This window comes from Acromyrmex echinatior, chromosome 4, assembly GCF_024713525.1.
Source record: "Acromyrmex echinatior isolate Ae372 chromosome 4, ASM2471352v2, whole genome shotgun sequence".
In the NCBI taxonomy this organism is placed as follows: domain Eukaryota; kingdom Metazoa; phylum Arthropoda; class Insecta; order Hymenoptera; family Formicidae; genus Acromyrmex; species Acromyrmex echinatior.
The window spans coordinates 2,335,186-2,362,957 of record NC_141855.1 but is presented as its reverse complement, the minus strand read 5'-3'; the positions used below and the strand labels follow the sequence as shown (position 1 = coordinate 2,362,957).

Genomic DNA, 27,772 nt, shown 5'->3' with positions numbered 1-27,772 from the left:
AACCTCTATGCATATTGACATTTTGATTTAATGTATTTATCCACCGTGTTTATTAGTCTATTGCAATTACTGCATTATTGTTCCGAAATACGACATCACAGACTGCTGCAGGCAGTATCAAAATAATTTTGAAACGGCTGTGGCAGAGGACTATTTGTGATGTCATGATTATTGCACTGACAGTAAAAAGTGAACGCAAACAATTATTCTTATGCAAAGGGAACTGTAAACAATTATTTTGTGAGACTCTCTTCCCTGCTAGAAAATTATCACAAAAATATTTCTTATTGTAATTGCCATTGTTATTTGTTTTTTCAACACGGAAAAAATTAGATTATAATTAGATCATAAACGAAGTAACATAATGTTTCCAAAAGAAAGAAATAAATTGCACTTATTACTTTACTTGCATCTTATAATTATAGATCCAATTACCAGATAATTTTGATAAAATAATCTGTTGAATTTATTATCATAGCAACAAAACTATAAAAATAAAATTATATTGCGTATAAGATAGTTTTTTATATCGATTTTACTACAATATAATCTTGTTGAACTTCGCGGGATAGATGGATATGTGCTTAAGAGATACCTTATAAGAGATGCCTTATTCGATATTAGCGAGATATATTGTATCGTCACTGCGTTAACGAAATTATATACAATCACAGGTTTCCTAACGGAAAATGCAGTAGTCGTTTTTCGCGCTACGAATATGTCTCATTTCAAATACGGTAAGCAATACAATGATTGATGTCGTTACTTCATCGCAATTTACGTGGGAAACATTTGCAAAGTTATTATCTATTTATCTCTTTAAAAAAATAATGTTTTCGTAAAAGAGTTATGTTCTCTTTTAAAATATTAATTCTTATGAAAAGGAAATCTTATTTTTCCTCTGTAAATTGTATTTTGTGCATTTCTGTTTTGCAAAATTGTGGTTTCAGTGATCTTTCCGACATTCTGGTGGATCCTCACTACAACTGCGAATATTATTCGAAACGATGACATCTGTGGATCTTATAATGGTAGACGTCTGTATTTGGAACTGGACGAGAGGAGCATTCTCTATGCAAAGAACGTCACTTTTGTCAAAAATTTATCGAGGCAACTGGTGCCGCGTCCTTACGCCACGACGATTAACAGTTCACATTATCATTGCAGCCTTGAATTAGTGACTTGTCCGTCCTGTGTGATAGTTCTCACCTTCAAAAATATCGCGCTTCCAAATAATTGCGACGGAGGAATCGTCATGGATAGCCCATGCAGGTGAGATATCGATACATCGGCGACCACTGAATATATATTATCGAGTGAAATAAAATCTTATGTCGAATTCGGCTATAAAAACATAAATAATCTTTTAGAACACGTTTTAAAACTTATTTTATTATATGAATAACAACCTGTGATATTTATTTTGTTATATCAATTTTATCCGATTTAGACATTGCTTATCTGCATGTATACGTAGCATGATAAAACTCAACTTTAAAAATTTTTTATTTATACTTATTCACATTTAGACTGCTATGTTAAAACTTAAAACAATATTTCTTATCATACATTTCTTTAAAAAAATATATATAATACATGTAATGTTGCCTGTGAAAGGAAAAAAATAAGAATATGGCATTTTTGCTTACTGTATCAGTTGAGATCCATTTTGTCAGACGTTCATTTTTGCTTATCTTACAAAAAAAAAAGTTAATTATTGCAAAATTACAAAGTATTAAAAACTGCTATATTATTTAACAGAAAACACTTTATATTTATGCTTCTAAAGTTTTACTTTCAGCTTTTGTTTAAGAAATATTGTTCAAAGCAAAGTGTATATCGGTATTTGTGATTTTCCTCTAATATAATTTAAATAAACTAAAAATTAAGTTTATGAAAAATTTAGTTCTTATCATATATCGAACGATAATAATGTTTAGAAGCAGAACTAGAAAACTGTATTAGAATTATTGTCTTAACTCAATTATTTACTTATGTAACTTACAATTAGATCTATATGACTCGTAGAATGCTTCGTGATAATTGAAAATAATTCATCTTGAAACTATATGTTTTATAGATGCGACTACGTGTGGCTCTCGGAACCACCCTACGAAGAGGTTTCCGGTACACCCTTTTGTGGATTGTACGCACCGATCACATATAGATCAAGCACGAGAACTCTATCTATAACTCTATTCTATAACCAATCTCACAGGCACGCGTTTACCATCGAATATATGGCAGAAAGTTAGTAAGGAAGTTAATAATTAACATTGTAACGGAAGAGAAGATGGTGTTATGTCTAGTATAGTTATATAATCTCTTAATATCTCCACTATAGTTACAATTTTTAGTTATCACTTATGGAATTATTTACTTAGTAGCTTGCCATGATATTGTGACACCATAATTTTTTTTAAGTTGTGATATGCATTTAGACTTATGTAATACTAATGGCTGAATACAAAGTAGTGCTCAGATATTAATATTGAAAGATTAAAATAACACAGAGCTCTAATTGGATTAGACAAAATTTTAAATCCTTTATTCTATTCGCAGTAAATCTATTTGTGTATCAATTCTATTTGTGAAATTTCTAGAGTGCTGACACGAATATGCTTTTAACGTATTTATTCATTACGGTGATATAAATGCTTTTTTAAATCGAACATTATCGTGGCCGCGGTGGACAAATTATTCTGGAATCGGCATTTTTGTTCCACAGAAAATAGATTGCATCTAAAAGGGACTGAAATGACATCAAGAGCATCGACAAAGGGTTTAAACGGTACCGGCGGAGGTGTTTTGATGTCGCCATTTTTTCCGGCTCGATATCCCCCTGATTTGGGTTTGGAATATATCATAACATGCCCCAGTGAGATCCCCTCCTGTCGCATCAGATTGTTGTTTAGCGACTTTCAATTAGCGACGGTCTCTATAATAGAGGTGCATTTCTAATTATCTCTTAATATCAGAGGAACTTTTGATGTCAACAAATTGATATCAAATATATTCTGGTTTTATCTCTTTTTCCAAAATGATTATTTGTAGTATTTTATAAGAATAATTAAACATAATTTGCAAATCTGAAGAATATGTTTAATATATTAGAACATTTATGCGGATAGTTTGATTAATGTTTGAATTTTTTTCTATTTAAATAATTTCATGACTAAACGATGTTCTTGATTTGTTTACCGTAAGCAGTTTTACGATTGGAATGGACAACGTTTGGACGTGAGTAGTGGTGCCCGATTTCGGCCGCCAGTCATAGTGAGTTCCGGTTCATCGTTACTGATAAGATTCTATGCGAATGGTGGTACAGGTCTTGGTTACAAGGCCTTTTATTCCTTCGTCATCGGTCACACGTATGACAAATCTGTACAACCGATCACCGACTGCGGTGGATATGTGGAAAACCTAGGCGGCACCATCACGATGATGAACATGGTCGGTCGAGGAGTAAAGATCTATGATTGCGTTTGGCTAATCAGACCACCCAAGAACTTCTTGCACATGAAGACACATATATATCTGAAGGTAGTGAGTTTCGCTGGCATGGGTACGTTGCAAAACAAATTAAATATTTTATTAAAATATTCAACAATACGACGATTGCATTTCTATGAATGCAAATACCTATAGGAAACTTAGAAAACGAACAAAGGAGGAGGAATCGACAAAAAATGATAGAAATCAAATATAAAACTTTGTTTGTTTTTCCTTCTATTTTTATCAATTAATTTAAATTAATCTATTTGTCCATAGTGTAATCTCATAGAAAAGATGAAATTCATGTGAAGCATGATTCTGATTATGAAAGATAGACAGAATCGACTTTTTCATAAGTACGATTATTTTTCAGCCGGCAATACGGAATTAATCATCAAGGAGGGTCCAACTTCGGCCCTGACGTCACTGGAAATTATTCGACATCCAACGAATCAATTACAACCGCTAATACACAGGGAACACATCGCGCCTGTCATCAACGGATTCCATGTGAGTCTTCGTGGTACATTCAGTCCAAGCTCTCACTTGGCGATTGCGTATGCAGCCTTCAGTTATATGGGTAAGTCTGTCTTCGATGACAATGAGATTACGTCATTCCAATAAAGCACGCATTTAAGGTGATTCTTTAAAAAAAAGTGCTGAAAATTTGGAACATCTCACCCAAAAACATAAATATCTGCATTTAATCTGCAATTTAAATAAAATATTAAAACTGTGTTTTTTAATTATGAAATACTATGAAACATCTCTAACGCTAAATATTCAAACAAAGTTTGATTAGTGTTCCCAATATTCCGGAACAGTGAAGAAGCGTTACAGAATGTGCAAATGTCGATGGAATGATCAGAATATTGCATGAATATTCGTTGTACATCTCGTTGAAAATCATTTGCGAGCGTACAATACATATCTTCGCTGATAGAGGGTTGCGATGAAGAGAATTTACTCGTTAATAAGAATCATATGAGGGAGAACATATAGAGCGCAGCATTTCGCTTATGAGCTCAAAATTAAGCTCCAAGATGAAAGTACATGTAATGTGTTCTTCACGAGTTTGTTTAAAAAGTGGTTCAGGGATGACCGAATCTGAAATTTTTGGAAAAATTTTGAGGAATACATATGGAACATTCGGAATATGATATTTAAATAGAATTTTTGACCGATATTTCAATGCTTTTTTCGTGATATGATAGTAAATAAAGAGCTGCATCTTCACCAAGAGAAGATGATGTTATATTTACTTTTTGAAGTTTATAAATTTAAAAGCAAGTTTATACATATAAATGTCTTTCCAAAATAGCCATTGACCTATTATTTTTTTGTGTGCCATTAATTTTTTAAACTACTATTATAATCTCGTTTTTTATCACAGGCAAGAAGCCTGTGATAATATTTATGTACAGTTAGTTAGTCAAAGGAACGCCTCCGGTTCTTACTTGTCACTAAGTTATATGTCACTAAGTTAAAAATTACATTTTCAACTTTTTTCTCACATTTCATTGTTAATGCCTTATAATTTTGAACTAGACAAGTTCGGTCGATCCTTTAACTTCATTATATAAAGAAATTAGACATTTCTCTATGGTAACTCGATTTACTAAAGAATCACCTTAATATATAATCACCATTTCGTTTTTTTTTATTGGATTATAACTAGAGCTAGGCATCTGCATATTTCGATCAATTTTCATCTTGGTTCCCGCCTCTTATCTACTATTTCGCGCGCAGTCTAAATGCTGATCGGCTGAGGTAAAGGGAGATAAAGGAAACCACAAGCCGAAAATCGTCCAGCTCTGGATTATATGTTGCAGATTGCTTTGCGGGCACCGATTTTCTGTGTCAGAATCACAGGTGCATTCCAAGCAAACTGAATTGTGACGGTTTTGATCATTGCGGTGACAACAGCGATGAACCAGCGACGTGTTTTCAAAGTATATATCTATTCCAATTCGATTATATTTAATTTAAAAAGACTTTGCAAAAACTAAAATTATTTTTAACGCAAAGAAAATTATATCAAAATTAATGGCAATGCAATTTGATTCTTTTTTTAAAGTGAAATAAATATGCTAATTACAGCAATAATTTAAATATATGTAAAATATTTAAGTAATAATTTTTTACAATATGCATTTTTTTATATGTAATATATTTAAATAACATTTTATTACAATATGTATTTTTTTATATTGTAGATAAATATGGTAAATATGGTAAGTATATGTACCATTTTTATAAATTGATTTCATGAATAAAATATCATGTACAGATTGGGAGATGGAACCACGCGATCGTAAGTGGCATATGAACAAAGCGAATTATTATTTTCCGAAGATCGATCGATATCCTGATTTGAAAACGGCTACCTTGATTTTCGTTGCCAGTAGCCTTGGCTTAATCGTTCTAATATCGGCTCTCATTATACTGCTATATCGAATTGGAGCCAGAGCCAGACAACAAAGAGAACTGCAGTCTCGTTTGGAAACAATCAGCGAACTTTTAGGTACGCATTTGCAATTTTTCTGCAGAAAATAGTCATTCAGAATTCAACACTTGTAGTACTTTTATTTAAATAAAAAAAATTATTCAATTCAAAAACGTTATTTATTTTGAAAGTTTGAATCATTCATGATGTGAAAATAATATATTTCTTTTAAATCACAAAGCAAACAAAGTACAACAAGAATATTATTCGAAGTTAGTTTATAAAAGTTGATAACAGGGGACGATGAAATAAGAGAGAAGGAGATCGAATTTGATAACGCGCAATGAAAAAATGATCTTGATTTATGACCTCTACGAGGATAGTTTGAAAAATTCTCGACCTGACACAGAAATGACACCACAAATATCAAATTGTTATAATTTTAAACAAGTTTGATCCTTTATAAGGCTATTAAAATTTTAGACAAATGCGTTAATTAGTTTCTTTGTTTCATTCATGTAAAGCAATCAACTTTTGATTCCATCATAACGATGCATCCACTCATATTTCTTCAATTGCAGTCGCAAAATTCTATAAATTGCTTCCGCAAGCACCATATTTCACCAGATTATTATTTACATTTACTTGCACAGAAAAAACATCCTTGTGTTTTCTCTGGTATTGGATCATTTAGTTCTAAGACTTTAAGGCAATACTAAGATTTAAAGCAATCCTCGAACACTGTAAGTTTACGATTCCTAAATTTGACAATCCTTGAGTCTTTCCTAGCAATGTAACTTAACTGAAAGTCGAAAGTGTACAAGAAGTAGTCGTATCTGTCAAGTGCAGAAGCAACCTCTGCAAAAATTTCGACATTACCTTTGTCTAATATAATGTCAATTTGACTTAGCTATTGCTATTGCCTTATTGCTTTTATGTCTTACATAATTTATGCTCTCATAAGAACATTCGTAAGTTTTGTAAGCCAAATGAGTTACTACCTTTTGACGATTTTACTAGCAAATATGATGACATTAGCTTATACATTTGAATGAAAAAAGTCCGGATGTTCGTTGGACCCACAGCAATTCCGCATCAAACCGAAAAAGCACTGAAATAAAAAAAAACAACTTTATACAAACTACAGTGTGCTAATGATATAAAAAAAACAATTGTATACCTTTAGATTATTTTGATTAAGTCGTGTTATTAAATATTTGAAATCGCACTTTTGTGTTAGAAAAGTGCAAATCTAAGACTGTTTTAAAGGATACTGTTAGTCCATAGCACGTGGATTCTATTATAAATTCATAATTTCTCTCTATCTTTCTTCTCTCATGCTTGCAGATATTACAGGAAGTCTTTTATATCCTATACCAGTGAAAAGAGAGTTTGAAATTATAATAATTGTACGTGCAATGTGTTTATACAACATATGTTAAAATCAAGATCATCGAAGTTGGATCCCCTATTATCAATTTTTACCTTAAAAACATATATTTACTTGTATTAATTCATTTGTTAGAGATAGAAAAATGCAATTGATGCACATTTCTATCAGATTGTTTATAAGAAAATTAATAGATTACATCACGAATTTAAAATGTGAATTAGCATATTGACTACTAATAGGAGTTAGTTAGCTCTCATAAATCAGTGCAAGCAAAACATTTCTCACGATACTCCGGACAGTTTTTGATATTACAGACGGTACACGAATCGATGAAATATCTATTCCGGATGATCCTCCTGGTTATGAGGCTCCTCCAGATTATGAAGAAGTCGCAAAGCTTGCTTTGTCAAAGAAGACTCAATGCTTGAAATGCGACAGAACTTTCAACAGAAACTTTTCAAATCAGTAAGACGTTTGTCAGCCTCCTGTACTTTCTTGAAAAATATAATACCATTGTAGCTGTAATAATTGTTTTACCAAATAGTATTTGCTGCTCTGATTCAATGCTGTGTTCTGCTGATTGTGTGACATATTTCAATCTGACATCTCGTTGATGTTCCTTCATGTACACATTGATCATTTTCCCAGTTTCACCGATGTATAGATACTTTCCCGCAAAAGCAAAATATTTTATATACTCCTGTAGAACTTAGTGAAGGCCTTCGGTCTTTAGGATTTCTCAAGATTTCTCTGATCTTCCTTGGGAACTTGAAAATGATTCGAATATGCAGTACCCATGAAAGTCTCAAAAGTATTGTAGTTACAGTTCATTAAAAAAATATATTAAATTTAAACTTCACACAATCCCTGTAAAAAGAATAAGAGAGATATAAATTATACATAATAAAATATTCTCTACTTTAAAAAATACAAAATATTATATGAAAAAATAATTTGTGTTTTTAAAACAAAGAACTTGTTTCAACGGAACAGGGTTATGTCCTAAAGTTACGTTTTATTCATGAATATTATTTTGTTAATAATTTTTTAATTAACAAGCGACAACTAAAATCTCTCGAAAGTCACTTGTGACATTGACAACATATGTCAAGATCCAGGTCATTGGGGATTGTTCTCTTTTTCTTCATTTTTACCAAAACACAAAAGAACTTTTATTGTATGTATACTTTTATATTTTTATAACGTTTCTAATATCTTATTCAACTTGTCCAGTTGCTTTCGCGATTTCATTCTTCATTCTTTCTTTTTTTCTTTATTCCTTCTTTTTTCTATTTTTTCTTCTGCTTTTGTACGATTATTTAAATTTGATTTTATTTTGCTAGCAAAAAGTCATGTTCTGTTAAATAGTGTAATCAAATTTTAATTTTTGCAAAACTATACCTACAGTTTCTAAAAATTCAGTTTTAAATTTTGCATTTAAAGGCATGAGGTTGCAAATTCTTCTACTTATTTGGTCATGGAGGGCTCGAGCAACGATCATAGCAATCAAACGACTCCAATAACATCGGAAAACAACCAACGTGCACTACGTATACCAGAAAGTCCACCGCCTCCGTATATCACACCACCAGGAACTATATTGAGAAACATAGCTAATTTATCGACGTCAATGAAACAAATTTGTCCTGTTCGGCTCCGATGCAGCGCACGATATCCCCAGGCCTCCTCTAGCAATCGTCCACCTTCTAATGGTCCATCCTTATTCATGAACGCCGAGACTCTTGATACATATCAGACGGATTGTATTGCTTCAGGTACGAATCAACAATTCCAAAATCTCCCGAAAGATCGAATCGTGCGTGAAGTTGTTGAAGAAGATACTACGGTAGCATTGCAAGAGAATAATGGACATGTTTCAGAAGAGGATTATGAAGAGCTCGTTAATAAGTAATTTCATGATTTTTATATGTATATCATAGTAAGTAACCTAGGCTAATTCTAAGTCGATGTGTGAAGATCAAGGAAGAGGGAAAACGCATTACAGACGTTGGGCCGGGAGAAAGAGCAAAATCTCCGTTTTCTGTACACTTAGCGACGCACTTGCTCAGTCTCTTGATCCTTGGACTCAGCGTCTGTGATGCACTTCCCTTCTTCCTTAATCCTCACTTCACATATACATATACGCATTAAGACATAATAACTTAGAATCGGTCTAGCTCATCTATTTATCACATTATTTTTCTAAGGCCGGAATCAGACTACGTATTAAAGAATGAGATTGAAGATTAAAAGATTGAAGTGAGTTTGATCAATTAGAACAAAAGGAACCAAAATTTCTTTGTCGGTGAAATTTCAATCTTTAATCTCAATTTTCAATGCATAGTCTGATTCTGGCCTAACTGTTGCTCATATTAAATTATTTAATTAAAGGGCTGATAGTTTGGATGGAAGAAATACTAGTTGCTCCTGCGAGGGCGCGTGTAGCTGTGCTATTAGCTGCTCCAACTTACAAGATCTTTTAGTTGGTAATCCATCAACTTCTATGAGAAACGAAGATTGTCAGATACCGGAATCAGAATGCAATCAAATACCAATCGTGTCTTCTTTCGTGAGGAAAATCGACGAACATCAGGAGGAAGATCCTTTTGTTTCGAAAAGTGCTATTGTTAAATGTTTGGGTTCCAAACTGACAAAACCATTTTATTATAGCACCAATTTAACAACCACTTTGTCGCCTTGCAACACTTTGCATTGTTCCTCCAAAAAGTTCTCCTATGATAACTACGTTAATAAGATCTCAACGATTAACAACTGTTGTGACAAGCTGCAAGACAATTTTGAGATTGCGTCGGAAGCAGCCAGCAGCGTCGGACATATCAGTCCTAGAACAAGAGCAAATACGCTGAACGACACACCAAAGCGCATATCTTGCATTACTCAAAATCATCGATTACATCATAGTGATCGTCGACACTCCAGCTGCGATGGACAGTTTGTATGAAGGCATTAAGATCCTCGACTCGTATTTAGCACGAAGAAGCTCCAACATCAACCATGAACACCGACATTCGGTCACCGTGATACTATTTGGCACTCCAAAGCACGGACCTACGTGCAGTCTAATTGCATCATCGGAACAAACAAGAAGAGAAAGATACATACGCGCTCGTACTTGGCGCTCCAACGAAGATGTCCCATCAAATTAATTCGTTTTCGTTTGACGAAGCTAATTAATGGTAGCAAAAAGTAATTGAGCATTTGCACTTATATTAACATAAATAAGCTAAAAGTCCATACTTTTGAGATGGTATCAATTATGTTACATTGATTTTTTGCTAGTAGAAAACCATGCAAATTTCAAGATTTTAGGTATCTCAAATACGTTCTTATTCAAAGCTGCCTAAATATTGAATAAAAATTGAACAAAAGCGTCTTTAGTAGAGAGTTTGTAAAATCCTTTTTTAATCTTTCTTTACGTTAATTATTCGCTGAATAATTACAATTTAAAAATGAACAAAAATTTACTGAGAAAAAATGATCCCCTATTTAATAATTTTTTTGAGCAGTGTAATTTTACAGAAAAATATTATTAGACACAAAGGTCAGCATTGATTAAATAAGGCTTTTTTCAGTCATTTGTGTCATTTACATATTGACTCTTATTTATATACGATTTTTATTTATTGCAGTTGTAATTAATTTTTCTTTTACAAACAGAATAAGAAAGAAAATAAATTATTGATCTGCATGTCGAAGTTTACTATAAATTAATTTACGAAAACTTTCACTGATAATGTATTAAAAATGAAAAAAATCGGAAATAATCTTTGACAATATTAATCAATTATAATAAAAAATTACTTCAAATCGGATTAGATGTTTCTTATAAATTCTTGAACGCTAAAATGATGCCACAATCCAAAAAGTTCCAGTCAGGTTTCTTCAAAATAATTGAAATTTAATGTCAAAAGAATATGACTATTTTAATGATATTTGACATTCTTTTGAAAAGAAGATTAATATTCTTGCACATCTTTTGCAAATTTGCAGTAATTAACTTTTTCATTAAATTTAACAAAAATGAGCCTCTGACAAAATAGACCCAAAACTAACACAGTAGGCAGTAATGCCCCATATTATCCATAAATACATAATTGCTTTTAGTTTCGATAGGACTATTTGACACTAAAACGCAACACGATAAAAATTAAGTTAGCTTATGATCTATCTTACAAACAGGCTAGTTTACGCTGAAATCTCTATTTTATATTTAAAACCATATTATAAAAAAAAGTATGAAAAAAAAAATATAAATAAAACTAATTTAAAAAGAAACGAAATGTACACACGTAAAACAATATAATATTATCAATAATATAGCTACTATTATTTAAACTTCGCAAGTTGCAAAAGAAAATCGTAAGTATTTTATTTTCACATTTGTAAGAATTCATTTTTAGTTAATTATAGAAGCCATAAGTATGTGAATTATGAACTTTTATTTCTTTAATTATCTCACTGTTTTATCAGTAATTAACAAAGTGTAATAATTTCCAAAGAATAAGGGGATGACTTTTTAGGAGATGTCAGTACCGATGACTTTCCTGTATAAATTTAATTGTTTAATTAAAAAGCGAAACGATTAAACGAAGAAGAACTTAAAAAATACACATATGACATTATTATAATTTATTATCAAGTTAATTTATTCATGATCCATGCGATTTAAAAAATTTTTGATTTTACATATATCAGTTATTTAATCGAACTAAATAACAAAAAAATTACATTGCTTATACAAAAATTAATTAACATTTAAAAAGGTAGAAAAAATCTATGTACACACACACACACACACACACACACACACACACACCCACACACACAGATACATTGATAATTGGATACTGCATAAAATCAATTTTTAATGTTAATTGTCTAAAATAATGAACGCTACATCAAATTGAACTCTATGAAATTTTATTTTTAGAAGAAAAAAATGAAAAGAGCGAAGCAAGAAATGCTTTTATATGATACGATAATAATAATAATAATTTAATGATTATAGAAAACGCTATTCTTAAAGAGTATACGCAAATATTACAAATATATTTACAAATCATTTTTGAATTAATAATTTCATTCGTATCTACTCAAATAATTGTCAAACAACTTACGATAAGTTAGCGTTTGTCTTTGACACTGGAATCTTGTAAGAACGTATGCTCGAAGAATATGCTTATCTAAATACTTAACTAGATTCTATTTCTGTCATTTAAGGAATATTGTTTAATTTGGCTTGACTAACACTCGACGGAGATCCCACACAGACAATCTCCAAATAATCTCTGTCACAAACAATCTCCAAATGCTCTCGTTAATTACATATTTTAATTAGATTAAGACTTACGTTTTCATACTGCTTTAGAATAAAGCATACATAACGTCGTAGTAAAATATAGTCAAATATTTTATTGGCCTTTATTTTCAGCTTATACGTAAAATTCCATATTCTTAAACGCGAGAACGATCCTTATACTTTGTAAAGAAATAGATTATCTTAATCTTCATAAAAGGCTCCGAAGAATAAATCACAGGAATAAGAGAATCCAAGCAAGAAATTCAACGTCTATCTATATAAATTTCTCACATTTCTCATATTTGTAGGATTTAATTATAGAATTAGTCGTTTTCTCATATGTGAAAATACATGTTATTTTAAAATTTTTAAAGAGCTTAACTGTTCATCTTTAATATTAAGGAAGATAATTATTATAAAACAAATAAACGGATAATTGTTGAAATATGTAGTATAAAATTATCAAAACCACTAAAAATATTAATCATGAACTACTTATCGCATAATTGATAAACATGCAGTATTTTTATTATTGTTCGGATTAAAAGCGACTTTTATATTGCATGTTCCATTACTTTTGTTAAACAACTATTGTACATACAACTGTTTATTCAATTTCACATTGAAGATGACGCAATACTAAGAGTTGAAACGTCTATAAAGAATTTTTTGTCTCAGATGTATGAATTCTATATGCGATTAACCAATGTTGGCTCACATTGGCTTGGATTCTTATTTCTGTAGATTATATCTTAGGCCCCCAAAGAATATTTTAGAAATAAATTTTTTGATAAATTTGCAATTTTGCGAAACTGAAAAGTTTTGACAAATTTCTCTTAATATTTCTGTTAAGAAAAAATTTTCAAAAAACTTGTCTCTAAGATATTATTTGGTAGGTCTAAAACATGTTATAAATTTATTAATCCGGCTTTCATTCTCATTATCACGCAAACATAATATTTTGGTTCCCATTTATGCATTCGCATAAGCTGTAATGTATGTATCGTAGAATAATCTATGGCGATCATATCGGTGCAGAAAGAAGAGAAAAGTTTATTTCAATCATAAATCTTATAAGTATGGACTGACCAGTGCCTATAGTTTTTGAAGAAGTGCCAATGCCAAAGATTCTAACACCTGATCTGCTGATTTTAGCATTTTGATTTTTATTCTAAATATAACTAAACATTAAAAAAATCTAGATTTTATAAAATTATCACGATTTTTTCACGTGGCTTTTCGGACTATAAACAAAAATCGCTTGGGAAAGAATACAAGGAGCGCAGCATTTCGCCTGTGAGTGAGCTTCAATTGGGATCCACGGTGAAGGCACATGAAATGTGTTCTTCATAGTACAATTTTATTTAAAAAGTCACGAACGATCATATTTGAAATTTCTGGAAAAATTAAAATTTTGCGGAAAATATATGGAACATTCTCGGAATATGTAACGATATACAAATGGAATTTTTAACCAATATTTGAATGTTGCTTTTACATTTATAAATATTTCAGGAATACTTAGTGTTGATTGGGTAGAGTCCTTTGAAAATGTAAAATGCAAATAATTAAAAAATATACGAAACAAAACTAAAACCTTATCTGAAGAGATAATCTTAATGAAATATATCTCCAATAAATATATCAAGTATAATAAATATATCAAGCATACGCGAAACGTATCCCAACAGCACAAAACTTGCAGCAATATTGCTGCAACTTTTATACTGTTGGGGATACTTTCAGAAACACTTTTAGAAAGAGAAATACAGACACGATTTTGCTTGTATTGCCAGTCCATATTTATTATAAGATCTATGATTTCAAACCTAGATTAACACAGAACATATTTGGCACTTGTAAAACAGGCACACGCATTACTTACAAACTACGACTAATGCCTTGTGATATATATATTCATGAGAAAGGACGAGCCATACAATGTCACCACGAAAGTATATTCGATCATTCTCTCTTCCAGATACGTTCTTATGTCTTTCACTTACTTATATCGCACTTCATACAGTTTTAATGTATATCGATTCGAACGAACATTGTGTCGTACATTCGCAATAAATCGTGGTGCAACAATGCATGGAAAAAATTATCCCGTATGATGAACACCTTCTGATAAGATATGTACGATAACTTAGATACTATTAATGTACGAAATTATCAAGGTATCAAGTTCAATTTTTTTTCACACAATGCTCATTCTCTTATAATTATATCTTCGTTGTTAAACTACACATACATGTGATAGTAGAAAGTGGATACAAATATCAGCTAACTGTCAAAAATTTATCCAGAATTGCACAAGTATATAACATTTTAAATATCTTTAGTAGCACACTTTTTTATAAATTTAAACATATGCAACATCATATGTTTCTTGTCATAATAATTTTTGGCACTTAGCTTATATTTAATTTCCATTCGTTAATAATAATTTTATATATTTAGAAAGATCAATGAATTTAATTATATTATCACTTATTATTTAAATGTTAAATTAAGGCTTTAGAAAATTCTAGTCTCAGCTATTCTTGATAAACGAACAAATATCTAGATATATCCACACTCAGGTCCCTAATTCCTTGAGATGAGGCAATCAACCTTTGTGTTCGATATGTACGAAGCAAATCAGAAGAACTATGCCTCATATATTTTCACAAAAATCGATTCAAGATTACGCAATAGTTATATTTACTAAAGTAATTAAGTTCAACCGTTCGTGTATGGAAAAAATATATGTGTAAAGTACAATTTAACACAAAAATAACTTGAAAATTTGTTGCAACATCATCGCAATGCAAATGCAATCATAAGGTTTTACGCGTTTTAGGAAAGTTATTTAAAGTAACGCCTGAATATTTTTCACTGTCATATATTTTCAACTTAGGAATAGCATTTTTTCAAAACTTTCTAGCTTAAAAAAGTTAACTCTTTTCGCTCGGATTCAACGGAATGTTAATGAAGTACAAAATTGTGTAACAACGCGTGTAAAGTCAATTTTGGTCAATTTTGGTGAGTTCATATTTACTTTACACAGTGACAATACTGCTTCATGCCACGATTTAAACACCTGGCGCTCACGGCGTAAGGATTGATTCTACTAACTTCACTATCAGATAGAGTATAATTGCCATCACCGTGATACCTGATGGTTACCTCGAAATTACCGTTACCGGGAGCTGTTTGAATCATGTAGAAATATGTGATGCTGGATAAGTTATCCGTGCCGAAGTCGATCACCTGATCCACTCGGTGCACCTTCTTTAGCTTGAGCCGCGCGCATAGTCGCCGGCCCTTCTTGTCCTTATAATTTTTTACGATACTCTCAATATGATCCAGGAACTTCTGCACGCCACCGTTGGCGATTCTGTCATTGACGTTAATCGACTTGAAAGCCGTGCAAGTGCACCAATGATAAACCACACCTGCGTCCTGACAGCCCCTCTCTCTAGGGACTGGCGCGAAAAGGGACTGGCAGGTGGAACATCCTGGACTGGAATCAGCATCACCACCTCCGATGGCGAGAACATCCCGTAGCGTTTCGTAGAGATCGAACGGCGAGGTGAGTCGATTCTGATTCACCGCAAGAGCTCGTTGGGCCTCGGGATTCTTCTGGCGGAACCATTCGGGTAACCAGATGTAAATGTACGGTAATCTCTCCTCGTACCATCCGACAAAGGTATTGCGAAATTCGCCCCAGCGCATACCGTGATCGCTCAGGAAGATTATCATCGAGTCGTTCAGTATTCCCTCCTGTTCCAGAAACTCGAATTTCTTCAACACACGAGTGTCCATCGACGAAATACCATTCATATTGTCATGGCTGATCGTGTTTGTCCAGAAGAATCCGAAGTATGGCACGCCGACAAAGGTTTGGGCAAAATTTACAGCGTAATCGAAGATCCGTTCGAAGCTTAATTTGGGACCCGTACAGTATTTCATGTTGAATCTGCAAACAGCGCGAATGAAAATTTCATCAATCAGCAAAAAGATCATATTGCTCTTTGGACGGTAATAGTTAACTCTTACCTTTTCTTGATTTTAAGAAGTTTCTCGCTGGCCAACATATAGGGTCTCAAGTAGTAATCCGTAGGCGGCTCGACAAAACCAACCTTGAGGTAGTTAAATGTGTTGAGGATAGTCTCGTCCTCACCATAGGCCGTGACGTAACCAGCATTGCGGAAGTTGTGCCAAAGAAAAGGGCAGTTGTCGAGTTTGTAAGCCACTGTCGGCTTGCACCGAGAATATGCTTGTTGTGGTGTCTGACCGGTCAAAATTGCCATCAGATTCGGAAACGTATTGTCGCCGATTTTATTATAGCCTTTTAGACCGATCCAGCCAGTCTCACGCAGATATCTCTCGGTTTTCGGCATAGCTCGGTAGAAATTCAGCCGACTGACGCTGTCGATGCCGAGGACGAGCACGCTCAACTTTCTTGAAAAGTTTCCGGGCTGGCTGCCATTGTGATCTATGCGTTCGCGTACCTTCTCCGGGTTCAAGATTGCGTGAACGTTCTCATACACCGTATTAGTTGACAGCTTCGTGTTCTTCGTCTTCGCTTTGGGCTTCGATTTCGCCTTCACCTTGCACGATACGTACGCCACCTCCATTTCGCGCGGAAGCATCACTTGTCCGGTGAAGTTCTCGCACTGCTTGACTCTATTAGGAAGAAAGGATCGGCAAATGTTTTTCAGGAAAAATTCTAATCGTATAGGCCAAATAGCTTGCGACTTCGATCTCTTCAAGTACAGTTTTTTATATTATTTTTTTTTATATCATGAATAAATAAACAAAGTAATTCTTGCCACTTAATTCTTTTCTCAGCAGATTAAATGCACCTGAATGTCTTAAGATGACACTGGAACTTTCAATGCAAAGAGTGACGATGATAAATCTTACGATATCGTAGAGTCGTAGTTGTCCTTCTTGGGCCTATCCACTTTGGGCCTGACTACGGGCGACCAGCAGCAGGCAACATCGCTATGCATGGTTTTTATGGCGGGATCGAGAGAAAGAAATACGCTGCCGTTAGGCTCCCTTGAAATTTGCGAAAGGACACGATCGTTCGGGCATTTCTCCAGTTTTTCCTTCCTCACGAATTTCGCGATGGACGGATCCAAAGGCTTTTTGGACAGCATATGACATTTCGGATTCCATACGAGATAACCATCCACCATGCCTATCGTCAAACATAATTCGATATAATTCCACCTTAGACTTCAGACTTTGATAATGTAGTGCGTATTTTTGTCATAACTTTTTGAATAAGCAACGATTTCATTAAAAATGAAAGTATCTATGTATAATACATCTATGAAAACATTTAAGATGTTAAAAATATCGTTAAATGTATATGACATTCTAAGAAGATTTGGAAAAAACATCTATGTTTCGGATATACTCAAAAATATACCATATATAAAATATTTACAAATTAATGAAGTAAAGTTCTCATCATTGATCGTCAACTATTTAGTTTACATGAACTTACTTGATTAAAATAAATGGTTAAGCGATATATATATATATATATACAGGTTTATTACTTAACCATTTATTTTACTCAAGAATAATATCATAAATACGATTAATGAGAACGATTAAATACGATACACGAGAACTTTGCTTCATTAACTTGTAAATTTTACAAATATCGAAAAAAAAACTTATCGATATCAATTGCTGATATTGATTTTTAAGCACTAAATTTTTCTCTGCACTTTTTATAATATATAAGTTACATTGCAAATGTAATATAATATAACAAAAATGCTACACTGTAGTGGTAAATAATAATAGTATTAATAGTATTACTACTACAATGGTGCTGAATACTATTAATGTCACTGCAATAGCGAATACAAATAGTATTTACAGTAGTGACAATAGCATCTATTATTGCAGTAGTACTGAATACTAATTAGATTAGACTACTATTAGATCCAATAGTATAATATACAATAGTATAATATACCACTGCAATAACATTATTGAATCTAATAGTGTACATTAACATTGACAATATTGCAATAGTGTTAAATACTAGTTCAGCAGTGACAGTTCAACACTATTGCGTATCATTAGTAACATTTCGCCAACAACTCTATCAAATGTGTCGTGATTATTTAGACATTGCATTGCCTTCTACTTTCGTAGTCAGGGAATGTAGTTCGAATATATACACGAGGGCGATTATTGTAAGTTCGCATTTAATTAGCCATTTGATCTTCGATGTTCTTAAGTCATAACGCGTTGAGCTCATAAAGAGTATGGCTACTACGAAGGTGTTTAAAAAATTAAGTTGTCATTTCCAAGAATGAATTTGATCTTCATTTGACCTGCTTCCATTTGCTTCCATTCAAGGTTTAATCTTATTAATCAAAATATGTCCACATCGATACTACATAACATCGTAAAAATAGGATGTCAATAGGATATTTCAATATCTTGCATTGTTCCGGAGAAATTGATTAAAATGGAACACCATATATAAAAAATAATATAAAATTTTTGTAGAATATATATAAAAATATTAACAATACATAATATACGCGTACATCAAATTGTATTAGACAACAAACAGCATGTGCATAACACACGATTGTACAGTTTAATATGATATATTATAATAATTATAATATTAAATGTTTTATATTAATATTATGAAAATGCACGTCAATATACTCAAATGAGGAAATAAGACAATATAAGAAAAAATGAGACTCACCTTCAGCAATGTTATACGACTTGAAGGACGGATACTGTAGAACGTCGTATTCGTATTCGTCGTCGGAAACGAGATAAAGGATGATAATGATCAGACACGGTAAAATCAGAACGAGGCCGGACTTTCGGCAGAAGCATTCGGTGAAACGTAACCATTTCGCCTTCCACATTATGCTGTCGTGGTCATGCCTTTCTCAGGGTCACGGGAAATCAAAAGTGTTTCTGCATCATTGCAAATCGCATCGCACTTCTATGAATTTCGTTATATTTCGCAATTGGTTTACCCTTATGAAGGACATCTCAACTGTTCGCCACTCGTCTCCTAAGTCTCTTGCATAACATCGCCAATTGCAACATAAACATCCGTCTTTCCGTGAATTATTGTTGTCTTCGTCCTCGGCTTCTTCGTCCTCTTGACAAGAGAAGACGGTCATCGAGCAGCCGCCGTACTTTGATTCGATAATGAGCCTTGTTCTGAAATCGAGTGTTGTCAATGTCATTGCAAAAATAGGACGTTATATTTACTTATTAAAGATCATTATTCCTTTGTACAATAAATACTTTCTTTCGCTTTCAGCTTAACTAATTTAGTAGCGATAATTAAAGAGCTAACAAGACAGTGCAATACAGATTACGATGTGTTCAGAATCGTGTAAAAACCTTTATTGCATTAATGGCAAGATGACATCTTCAAAATTTTCAAATTGGTTTCGACTCACTTTGTAATCATTCTCAGCAATAAATTATAAATAATGCAAATTAGGTCAACCCATTCGAATCACTCACAGATTTCCAAATTGAAATGTTGTTTCAACAGAGCGAAGAACCTATCATGAAATTTTCGATATATTAATGTATTTAATCCTATTATAAATTAATGTGAAATTACATTATCCGTATATGTTACTTTTAAGTAATTAGATTCTTGAAAATTGAATCAAATTCATCAAGTTATCTAATACTATTCTGTGATTGGCTCGGTGATTGGCTTATATAACATCTTAAGATTGTACTTAAGAAAAATATCTTATTTCAGTTTCCAATTTTTGTTTTTATTATAGATTATATTTACGTAGCCTTAATCGGATTTAATAACATCCGTAATTATTGGCCAATCATAGCTATTTCTCTAAAAAATGAAATGACTGTGATTGGCCATTTTTCTAATTACGGATGTTATTAAATTTTAAGGATCTCTTTCACTAATTTCGGTTAAAGTTAGCGGACAGTTAACTCCTAGTAGTACCAATTAACATCAATTCAATGTATCACATCTTCTCTTCTCTCTTCTTCTTCTATGACAACTATTGGCATTACACTGACGAGCTAACCGTCTGTTAGCCTTAATCAAAGTCGAAAGAAGATTCTAAGAGTACCGTGTAAGTCAATGTATGAATTTTGATTGCGCACTTTCCGCTTATTCGTTTGTGCATGACGGGATAAAAATAATCGTAGTTTATTGAGAGACAGGAATGTATTTACGTAATGCACAGGTATTACTCAATATATAAGTTAAATATAGGGTCTATTATTGTGTATAAAGGCCTAGTCTAGATGCGGAGTAAGACTGGTATAAAAAGTGAGAGTAAGAAATTGATCAATTGCAGTATGTAAGAAGAATAATTGACTGTGATTGGTCAATTTCTCACTCTTACTTCTTACACCAAGTTTACTTCATATATTATAGACCAAGCCTAATATTTAGTGTGCACGAAAGAACAAAAAAATTAAAAAAATAATTAGAATAAACTAAAAAACTTAAGTAAGAGATTGGAGACCATGATATTTGGTCCACCATATTTTTCAAGATTTGCATAAAATAGAATGATAAATTATGAATAAGATAGAGAATGAGATATCTATTATATATATATATATATATATTATCTTATCCATATCTTGAAAGGCGAATCAATCAGAAGTTGTCTAAACGATGTCTGATCTCTTGCTTGATTTCTAGAGTAAACTATAAATCAATGATATTTTTATTACTCAGATAATTCGATATTTGAAACGATATTATTGCTGTCCAATAATTTAATATTTGAAATAATATTATAGCTATCCAACGTGGATTGAATAAAAAAATTCCTCCTCCCCTCATTTGATTATATTCTATATAATGGTAAAAATACAAAAGGCCTTGAAATGAAGATAACATTCTTTTGATACAATATCATACTTCATAAATAAAGAGCGGATAGTAAGATAAAAAAATGAATCCCCTCCATATACCTCCTCTAGGAAGCGTAGGTGTATGTATAATTGAATATCGGACGTTGAATGATGCGGATTGCGCTACGTGATACAGTAATCGTCAAAAGTAACGTTAAAATGTAAAAAATGACATTAGTCTGTTTCATAGAGTCAAGGAACGAAATAGGTTTACATAGGTAAATAAATGGTGTTGCGTATTTTTATAGAAGATTGCGAGAAAGTAAAGAAGCTGCTAGAATTGGCAGAATACATCAAAATTTAATTTGCATAATAATATAGAATGATTTTAATTTTCAAGGTCTCAAGAGGAAAAGTCAATATATTCTGAGAGATGATGATATCGATTATTACAAGCAAAAATATTCATATGAATATGCATTTTGAACAGAAAAATATCCTAATTTAAACGACCGTCAGGAGATAAGCAAATATAAAATATTTAAATAAATGAATCATTTAACTCTACTTATATAATTAAATAGCATAGATAATACATAAATCCATAAATACGTTTTGACTCACAGAGTCTTCATCAGTTCATAATTAAATATATAAACGATAAAAAACTTTTTAACAAACAAAATCTTAACATATTAAAAACCTAAAAATATAAAATAATGGAAGGCCAAGTTAATAAACCAGACCAAGTCAATAAATTACCAAAAGATAAATTTATATCTACAATTAAATTTGTATTATCATCTACTTTATTTTTAATGATGTAATTTATAAACAAGCTCCTATAATATTCCTATGGGTTCTCCCGCCAATATTATTGCAGATATTATTATGCAAGATTTGGAGGAAAGAATTTTAAGTACGTTAGAGTTGCCTATCTATTTTCGTTATGTTGATGACATCTAATTATTTGTTGTTTCCAAGAAGTGAATAATATTCTTGAAAGGTTTAATGATTAACGACCGATTGAAATTTACTGAATTTACTACTTTATCGAATTAGAGGAAAATCATTGTCTTAATTTTCTGAACTCTTCTTCGATTGACAAAAATAACAAAATTGTAATGAATTAGTACCACAAAGAAACTAGATTAATTATCGTTTTTCTTAAACCATCGAAATGCCATAGGAACCAATTTAGAGTGGATTGTTCAATTCTTTTGTCTCATTCTTCGTTTTACAAAAAGAAAATTGAGTTATGTATTGATATCTTATTAGACAATAGTTATTTGATTTTATTTTTGACATCATTAACAAAAGATTAAAACATTTAATTGTTAATAAATTAAAAATATTAAGTGATCAGAGTTCAATTGATGAGGAAAAGACGACTTTAAACAACAAACGACAAAAAAGGATTTTATTGTTTTTCCCCTGATGAAAATAAAAATCAGTGCGTAAGTCGAATGTAATGGGAGAATAACAAAACCGTAAACGAAACTTCTAGGAGGCAAAAATTGAAATATCAAAATGTAAAAGAAGCGTAAAAGTGTTTCTGTTACTCTTCAATTACATTCGATTTACGCTCTGATTTTTATTTTCAGAGTCTTTATTTTTAACTGGTTTGCGACTTAGCAGCGTTGATAATAAATAAATCTACAATCACAGTAGGTTTTCTTAATAAACTTAATAAATTTATAAAAATATACAAAGATAAAACTGAATTTGTTTGCAATAGTCAATTAATCTATTAATTATCTGTAATCTAAAATTAACTGTAAAAATAGCGACAGTTCATACGTAGGACGAACGAGATTAAAAGAATACATTAACAATATAATATTAGATCCATCTAACATTCATTGTCAGTTATATTTGAACGTATGATAAGAATAAATCTCACTTTTGACTGGAAGAACGTTAAAATTTTAGATTTCGAACATAATAATAAAAGACTCATTACATCATAAAAAATCATGGAAATAATTCATATAAAACAACAAAAAAAGAAACAAACAAAAAATTTAATTATATAAATAATAAATTAATTGTATAAGGCTCGGTTGCACTAACGTTATTTTAATTTTAAGCGAAGCTTAAAACTCTCTTTGTCCCTTTTTGGTTCTAAAATGAAATAGAGAGAGTTTTAAGTCTCGCTTAAAGTTAAAGTAATGTTGGTGCAACCGGGCCTAAATGACTCAGAATGTTGGATGATTCATACTTTGATATCCAACGAAACATTCTGATAATATAATAGATAACCAAAAGGTATTTATCTACCGAATATACTTTCATAACTTTCAAAGTCATATATATTTCGATGTGTATCATTCGTTTTTCACTCAGCTATTGGAACTCGCTAGCAATAAAAGACTAACAAATAAATACCAGACAGTTTAAATCTTTATTTCCGATACGTTGCCTAAATTTATTAACATTTTTGTTTACATGGTCAATTCTTTATTATTTCTTTATTAAATCTGAATTTGTAACTGCCTAGATTAATTAATTTTATACATTTGACAACATACTTTATACATTGAACTAAATGTAATTTTCACCAAACGATAAATTCGTTATTGGAATTTTACATTTTGATGTTAACTACTTACATTATCGTTGGACACGATATGTTTAAGTATCTTCAATTGCCATATCATATACGGATGGAGACTATTATCTGGTTTATTAACTCGACCTCTTATTCATATTTTGAGGTTTAAGAGAAAGATATGATAAAATTTTATAAGTTTTTTATCATTTCTATGTTTAATTTTAAGCTAATAAAGACTCTGTGAGCCAAAACTTGTTTATGCATTTATATGTATTATGTAGGTACGTCATTATTTTATTAAATAGTCAAATAATTTATTTATTTAAATATTTTACCTGCTCTTGGTCGTTTAAATTAAGATATTTTTACTTTGCAAACAAACAAACTTATTTTACTTTATTTGTTCATTAATTGTGAATTTTCAAAAATTTATTATAAACTTTAAAAAGTGTATCACCTGAATAATGAATTATTAGAAAAAGTACATAATATCTTCTTTTTAATAGTAATTTTGCAACTGCACATTTAGTCTCGAAAAAAAACCATTTGAAATGGAATACGCATTTATATAAATATTTTTCTCGGAAATCTCGGAAACAGGATGTTGAAAAATGTTCATACGAACACTTTTAATTAAAATGATAGATAACATCATCTTCTATAGAGTACTGAATTTTCCTTCTAAGACAATTTGCATACAAAATTAAAATCGTACTATTTTACATACAGATAGCTTTGGATAAATTGATAAATTTAATTTTTTTCTTTAAACGAAATTCTTGAATATCAATAATTTAAATTTTTATAAATTAAGCTTTAGAAATACAAGTAAGTGCAACAGTGATTTGTTTCTGATTTAATTTTATGATTAATTTGATTATTTTGTATTTCAATTAAAACTTCACAAATTGGTATTTATTCAAAGAACAGATGAAAACTTTGACAATCCAAAGATTGGTATCTTGAAAACTACAGAACTTTTAAATAGCAGCGACGTATTTGAAAGATACACAAGATACACATTGCACATTTATGCTCTCGGCACAAAGACGACGATATCTCGGAACGCAATCGGTGCGCACCTATCTCAACTTTCGCACGCGCACGAACAGTCATGAGAAACAGCTTCGCGAAGTTCCTCTTTCAATTACCTCTCGCACCCGCGTGACGTCGTACGAATAGGAAGCAGCAAGTCCCGTGTAAGTCCTCCGATTATGTCTGGATGCAGAAGCACAAATCGTCACGTTTATCCCGATTCGCGTTCTGCAACGCGATTCTGACGTATACCCACGAAGGGATAATGATTCTCGGCATATAACAAGCCACGGCACGAGGTCTCACCCCCCGCTCGCGACGAACGAGGGCTGCTGCAAAGTTTAATCGAATCGAGCTGGCCGGGCCAACGCGCGCGCGTGCCACCCACGCTGCAACCAGGCAACTCCGTCACTGACGGAGATTTGCGCATACGTCGCCGTCGCCGTCGCCGTCGCCGTCGCCGTCGTCGTCGTCGTCGTCGCCGTCGTCGTCGATGACGACCATCAGCGTGTCTCCACTCGTGCGCCGCGCCGGTCTGCGCCTGCCAACCCAATTCGCGATGCGCGCGCCACGCGACTTCTCACCGGAACACAACCTTGCGATTGAGTATTTCCGCTTGCAGATTTTCTAATTTATATAAAATTTATTGATTTTTTTTTTTGAAAAATATCGTATCAATTATTTTTTTATAAGTTAATATTTATAACATTATAATTTATAACATTTTCGCTTAATTTTTATTTTAAAGACGCTGTCGCTACCGTTTTAGATCGATTTGATTTATGTCGATGGTCTATATATGTATATCGCGCGAAATCCATATCATTTATATGTAAAAAAATAATTAATACGATATTTTTCAAAAAAATCAATAAATTTTATATAAATTAGGAAATTTATATTATTTATATTATTTATCGCTCCGAAAAGGAAGCAGTTTCTCATGTGGTTCGAACACGATGAAAGAAACGGAACTTCCCTCGCATCTCAATCACGCATGGATCACATTGGTGCGTATGTGCGCGATCGTAAATCAATTCGTTGCACAGGATCATCTCCGATGAATTTTGGAGTACGCATACTCGAAATAAAGCCCCGCTCGCAAATTCCTCATCTTTAATTGGCATGTTCGGAGATCATTGTACGACCCTAACACTATCACAGTTATACATACACAGTTATACATGAAATCTAAGCTGATGTCTTTCTTATCCTAATCATCCATTTTATTTAACGTGAAGAAGTAAGGCAAAATAACAAAAAGATATATACAAAGTCTATTAATCGTCTATTCGCGTCATTAATAAGTACCAGTTAATTTCTGCGTCGCGAATTTTCGACGTTAACGGGATGAAAAATGAGATCTCAACTACTTTCGGTCTGCGCCCTAATGATCCGGGATTGAAAGTCGTGGTAAAGAAAAAAGCGAAATATTATGGCCAAAAGTTAATTAAACTCTAACTTAATTTAACTTTTATCCTACAAAAGCTGCGCACGTAGTGCTTAAAGCATGTATGGTACTTCTGTCGATAAGATTAACTCTCAAACACTATACGCAGTGCGATCAATAACTTCCATCACGTTGTTTCCAAATTTCTTTTTATGTGTTTTTTTATATAATATTTAATAAAATAATATTTAGTATTTTAAAAGTGTTTCAAAAATATGAAAGGTTCAAAAATACGAAGTGGAAAACATGATTTAAAAATTTATAAATATACAAAATTTTTTTTTCTACAGAATGTTGAAGTTTCACTGCTGATTCTAAAAGCTAAAAAATTTAGATCATTATTATTATGTAGTAATAATTTCCAAAGTAATCTTCAAGTCTGCTTGTTGGATAGAATACGTACCTGCTGCAACACGTTCACGCCATTCTGATATATCGTACGGATAGTTATCGACGAGTATCAGCGAAGCCAAACACGCAGTCGCAGAATTATCCGGGACCAGCATCAATCGCATAAACAATGGCCGACATTTGATTGCATAAAGGCATCGGGTGTAGTAAGATTTTTATTCTAATCATGTCATCGTATAAAATGCTGTCATAATTTTTATATTTTTGGATTCAAGTAATTTATAATTCTATTAATTAAACTAACTAGGGCTCCTCATAATTAAAATAATGATAAACAAATAAGTTAATCCAGTTAACGCTAAATATTCTTGAAATATGTGTAAAATGTTTCTAAAATCCCAACACAACATTTCAAGAATATTCCGGAATATTCCGAAATATTTACAAAATATAAAAGCAACAAATAATCGTTAAATGTTCTATTCATACATCGTTTCATATTCGGAGAATGTTCTCTGTATATTCTACAAAATTATAATTTTCCTAAAAATTTCAGATCCGGTGAATTAATTTTTAAATAAAATTTTACTGTCATAAACATTTTATGTTTTTTTCACCTTGGAAGTTCAATTTTGAAGGCTCTTCTCACAAATCGAATACTGTGCTCTTTATATTCTTTCTTATATGATTCTTATTTAAGTGTTAATGCGTCTTCACCGCGGGCCTTTGTCAATGGAGATGCACTACTCGCGAATAATAATCACAAATTAATTGTCACAAACAATTTAATATTATTGATGGTAATAATAAAGCATTTTTAAAAACCTGTAAATTTTATTGCAAACAATATTATTTCAGCCAAGATTCGAACT

At 32.0% G+C, this 27,772-nt stretch overlaps 2 protein-coding genes and 1 long non-coding RNA gene across 9 annotated transcripts; 1 reads left to right on the top strand and 2 right to left on the bottom strand.

Moving 5' to 3' along the window:
- The first annotated feature begins 633 nt into the window (after positions 1-633).
- Culd (CUB and LDLa domain) lies at positions 634-11,630 on the top strand. The gene is given in 12 exon segments (XM_011058460.2): positions 634-737; positions 951-1,272; positions 2,081-2,250; positions 2,729-2,949; positions 3,211-3,565; positions 3,869-4,075; positions 5,328-5,447; positions 5,786-6,019; positions 7,634-7,799; positions 8,778-9,242; positions 9,726-10,280; positions 10,282-11,630. Coding segments are annotated over 12 exon segments (3,054 nt in total). The 5' UTR covers positions 634-718; the 3' UTR covers positions 10,502-11,630.
- Positions 6,943-7,621, bottom strand: LOC147909866 (uncharacterized). Its single transcript, XR_015544776.1, has 2 exons — positions 7,122-7,621; positions 6,943-7,052 (listed from the first exon to the last, which is right to left on the bottom strand). It is a non-coding gene; the product is annotated as an uncharacterized LOC147909866 (long non-coding RNA).
- A 628-nt stretch (positions 11,631-12,258) lies between the features above and the next one.
- Positions 12,259-25,635, bottom strand: LOC105147450 (hypothetical protein). Of its 7 annotated transcripts, none has more exons than XM_087405276.1 (6): positions 25,216-25,635; positions 20,182-20,222; positions 19,397-19,869; positions 17,569-17,848; positions 16,699-17,328; positions 12,259-16,618 (listed from the first exon to the last, which is right to left on the bottom strand). In XM_087405276.1, the coding sequence occupies exons 3-6, from the start codon at positions 19,563-19,565 to the stop codon at positions 15,694-15,696; spliced, it is 2,004 nt and encodes a 667-aa protein (XP_087261402.1). In that variant the 5' UTR covers positions 19,566-19,869; positions 20,182-20,222; positions 25,216-25,635; the 3' UTR covers positions 12,259-15,693. The 7 variants fall into 7 exon arrangements, with proteins under 7 accessions (XP_087261402.1, XP_011056764.1, XP_011056767.1 ...); XM_011058462.2 differs by lacking the exon at positions 20,182-20,222 and having other exon boundaries at positions 19,397-19,584; positions 19,680-19,869; positions 25,216-25,634; XM_011058465.2 differs by lacking the exons at positions 20,182-20,222; positions 25,216-25,635 and adding exons at positions 21,631-21,693; positions 25,043-25,209.
- Positions 25,636-27,772: the final 2,137 nt, after the last annotated feature.

Excerpts from the sequence above, each read along its gene's own strand:
- LOC105147450 (XM_087405276.1), bottom strand. The coding sequence starts at position 19,565 with ATGTGGAAGGCGAAATGGTTACGTTTCACCGAATGCTTCTGCCGAAAG. Across the intron at positions 17,329-17,568 it reads AACTACGACTCTACGATATC|AGTCAAGCAGTGCGAGAACT; the intron begins GTAAGATTTATC and ends TCTTCCTAATAG. Across the intron at positions 16,619-16,698 it reads CTTCTTAAAATCAAGAAAAG|ATTCAACATGAAATACTGTA; the intron begins GTAAGAGTTAAC and ends CGCTGTTTGCAG.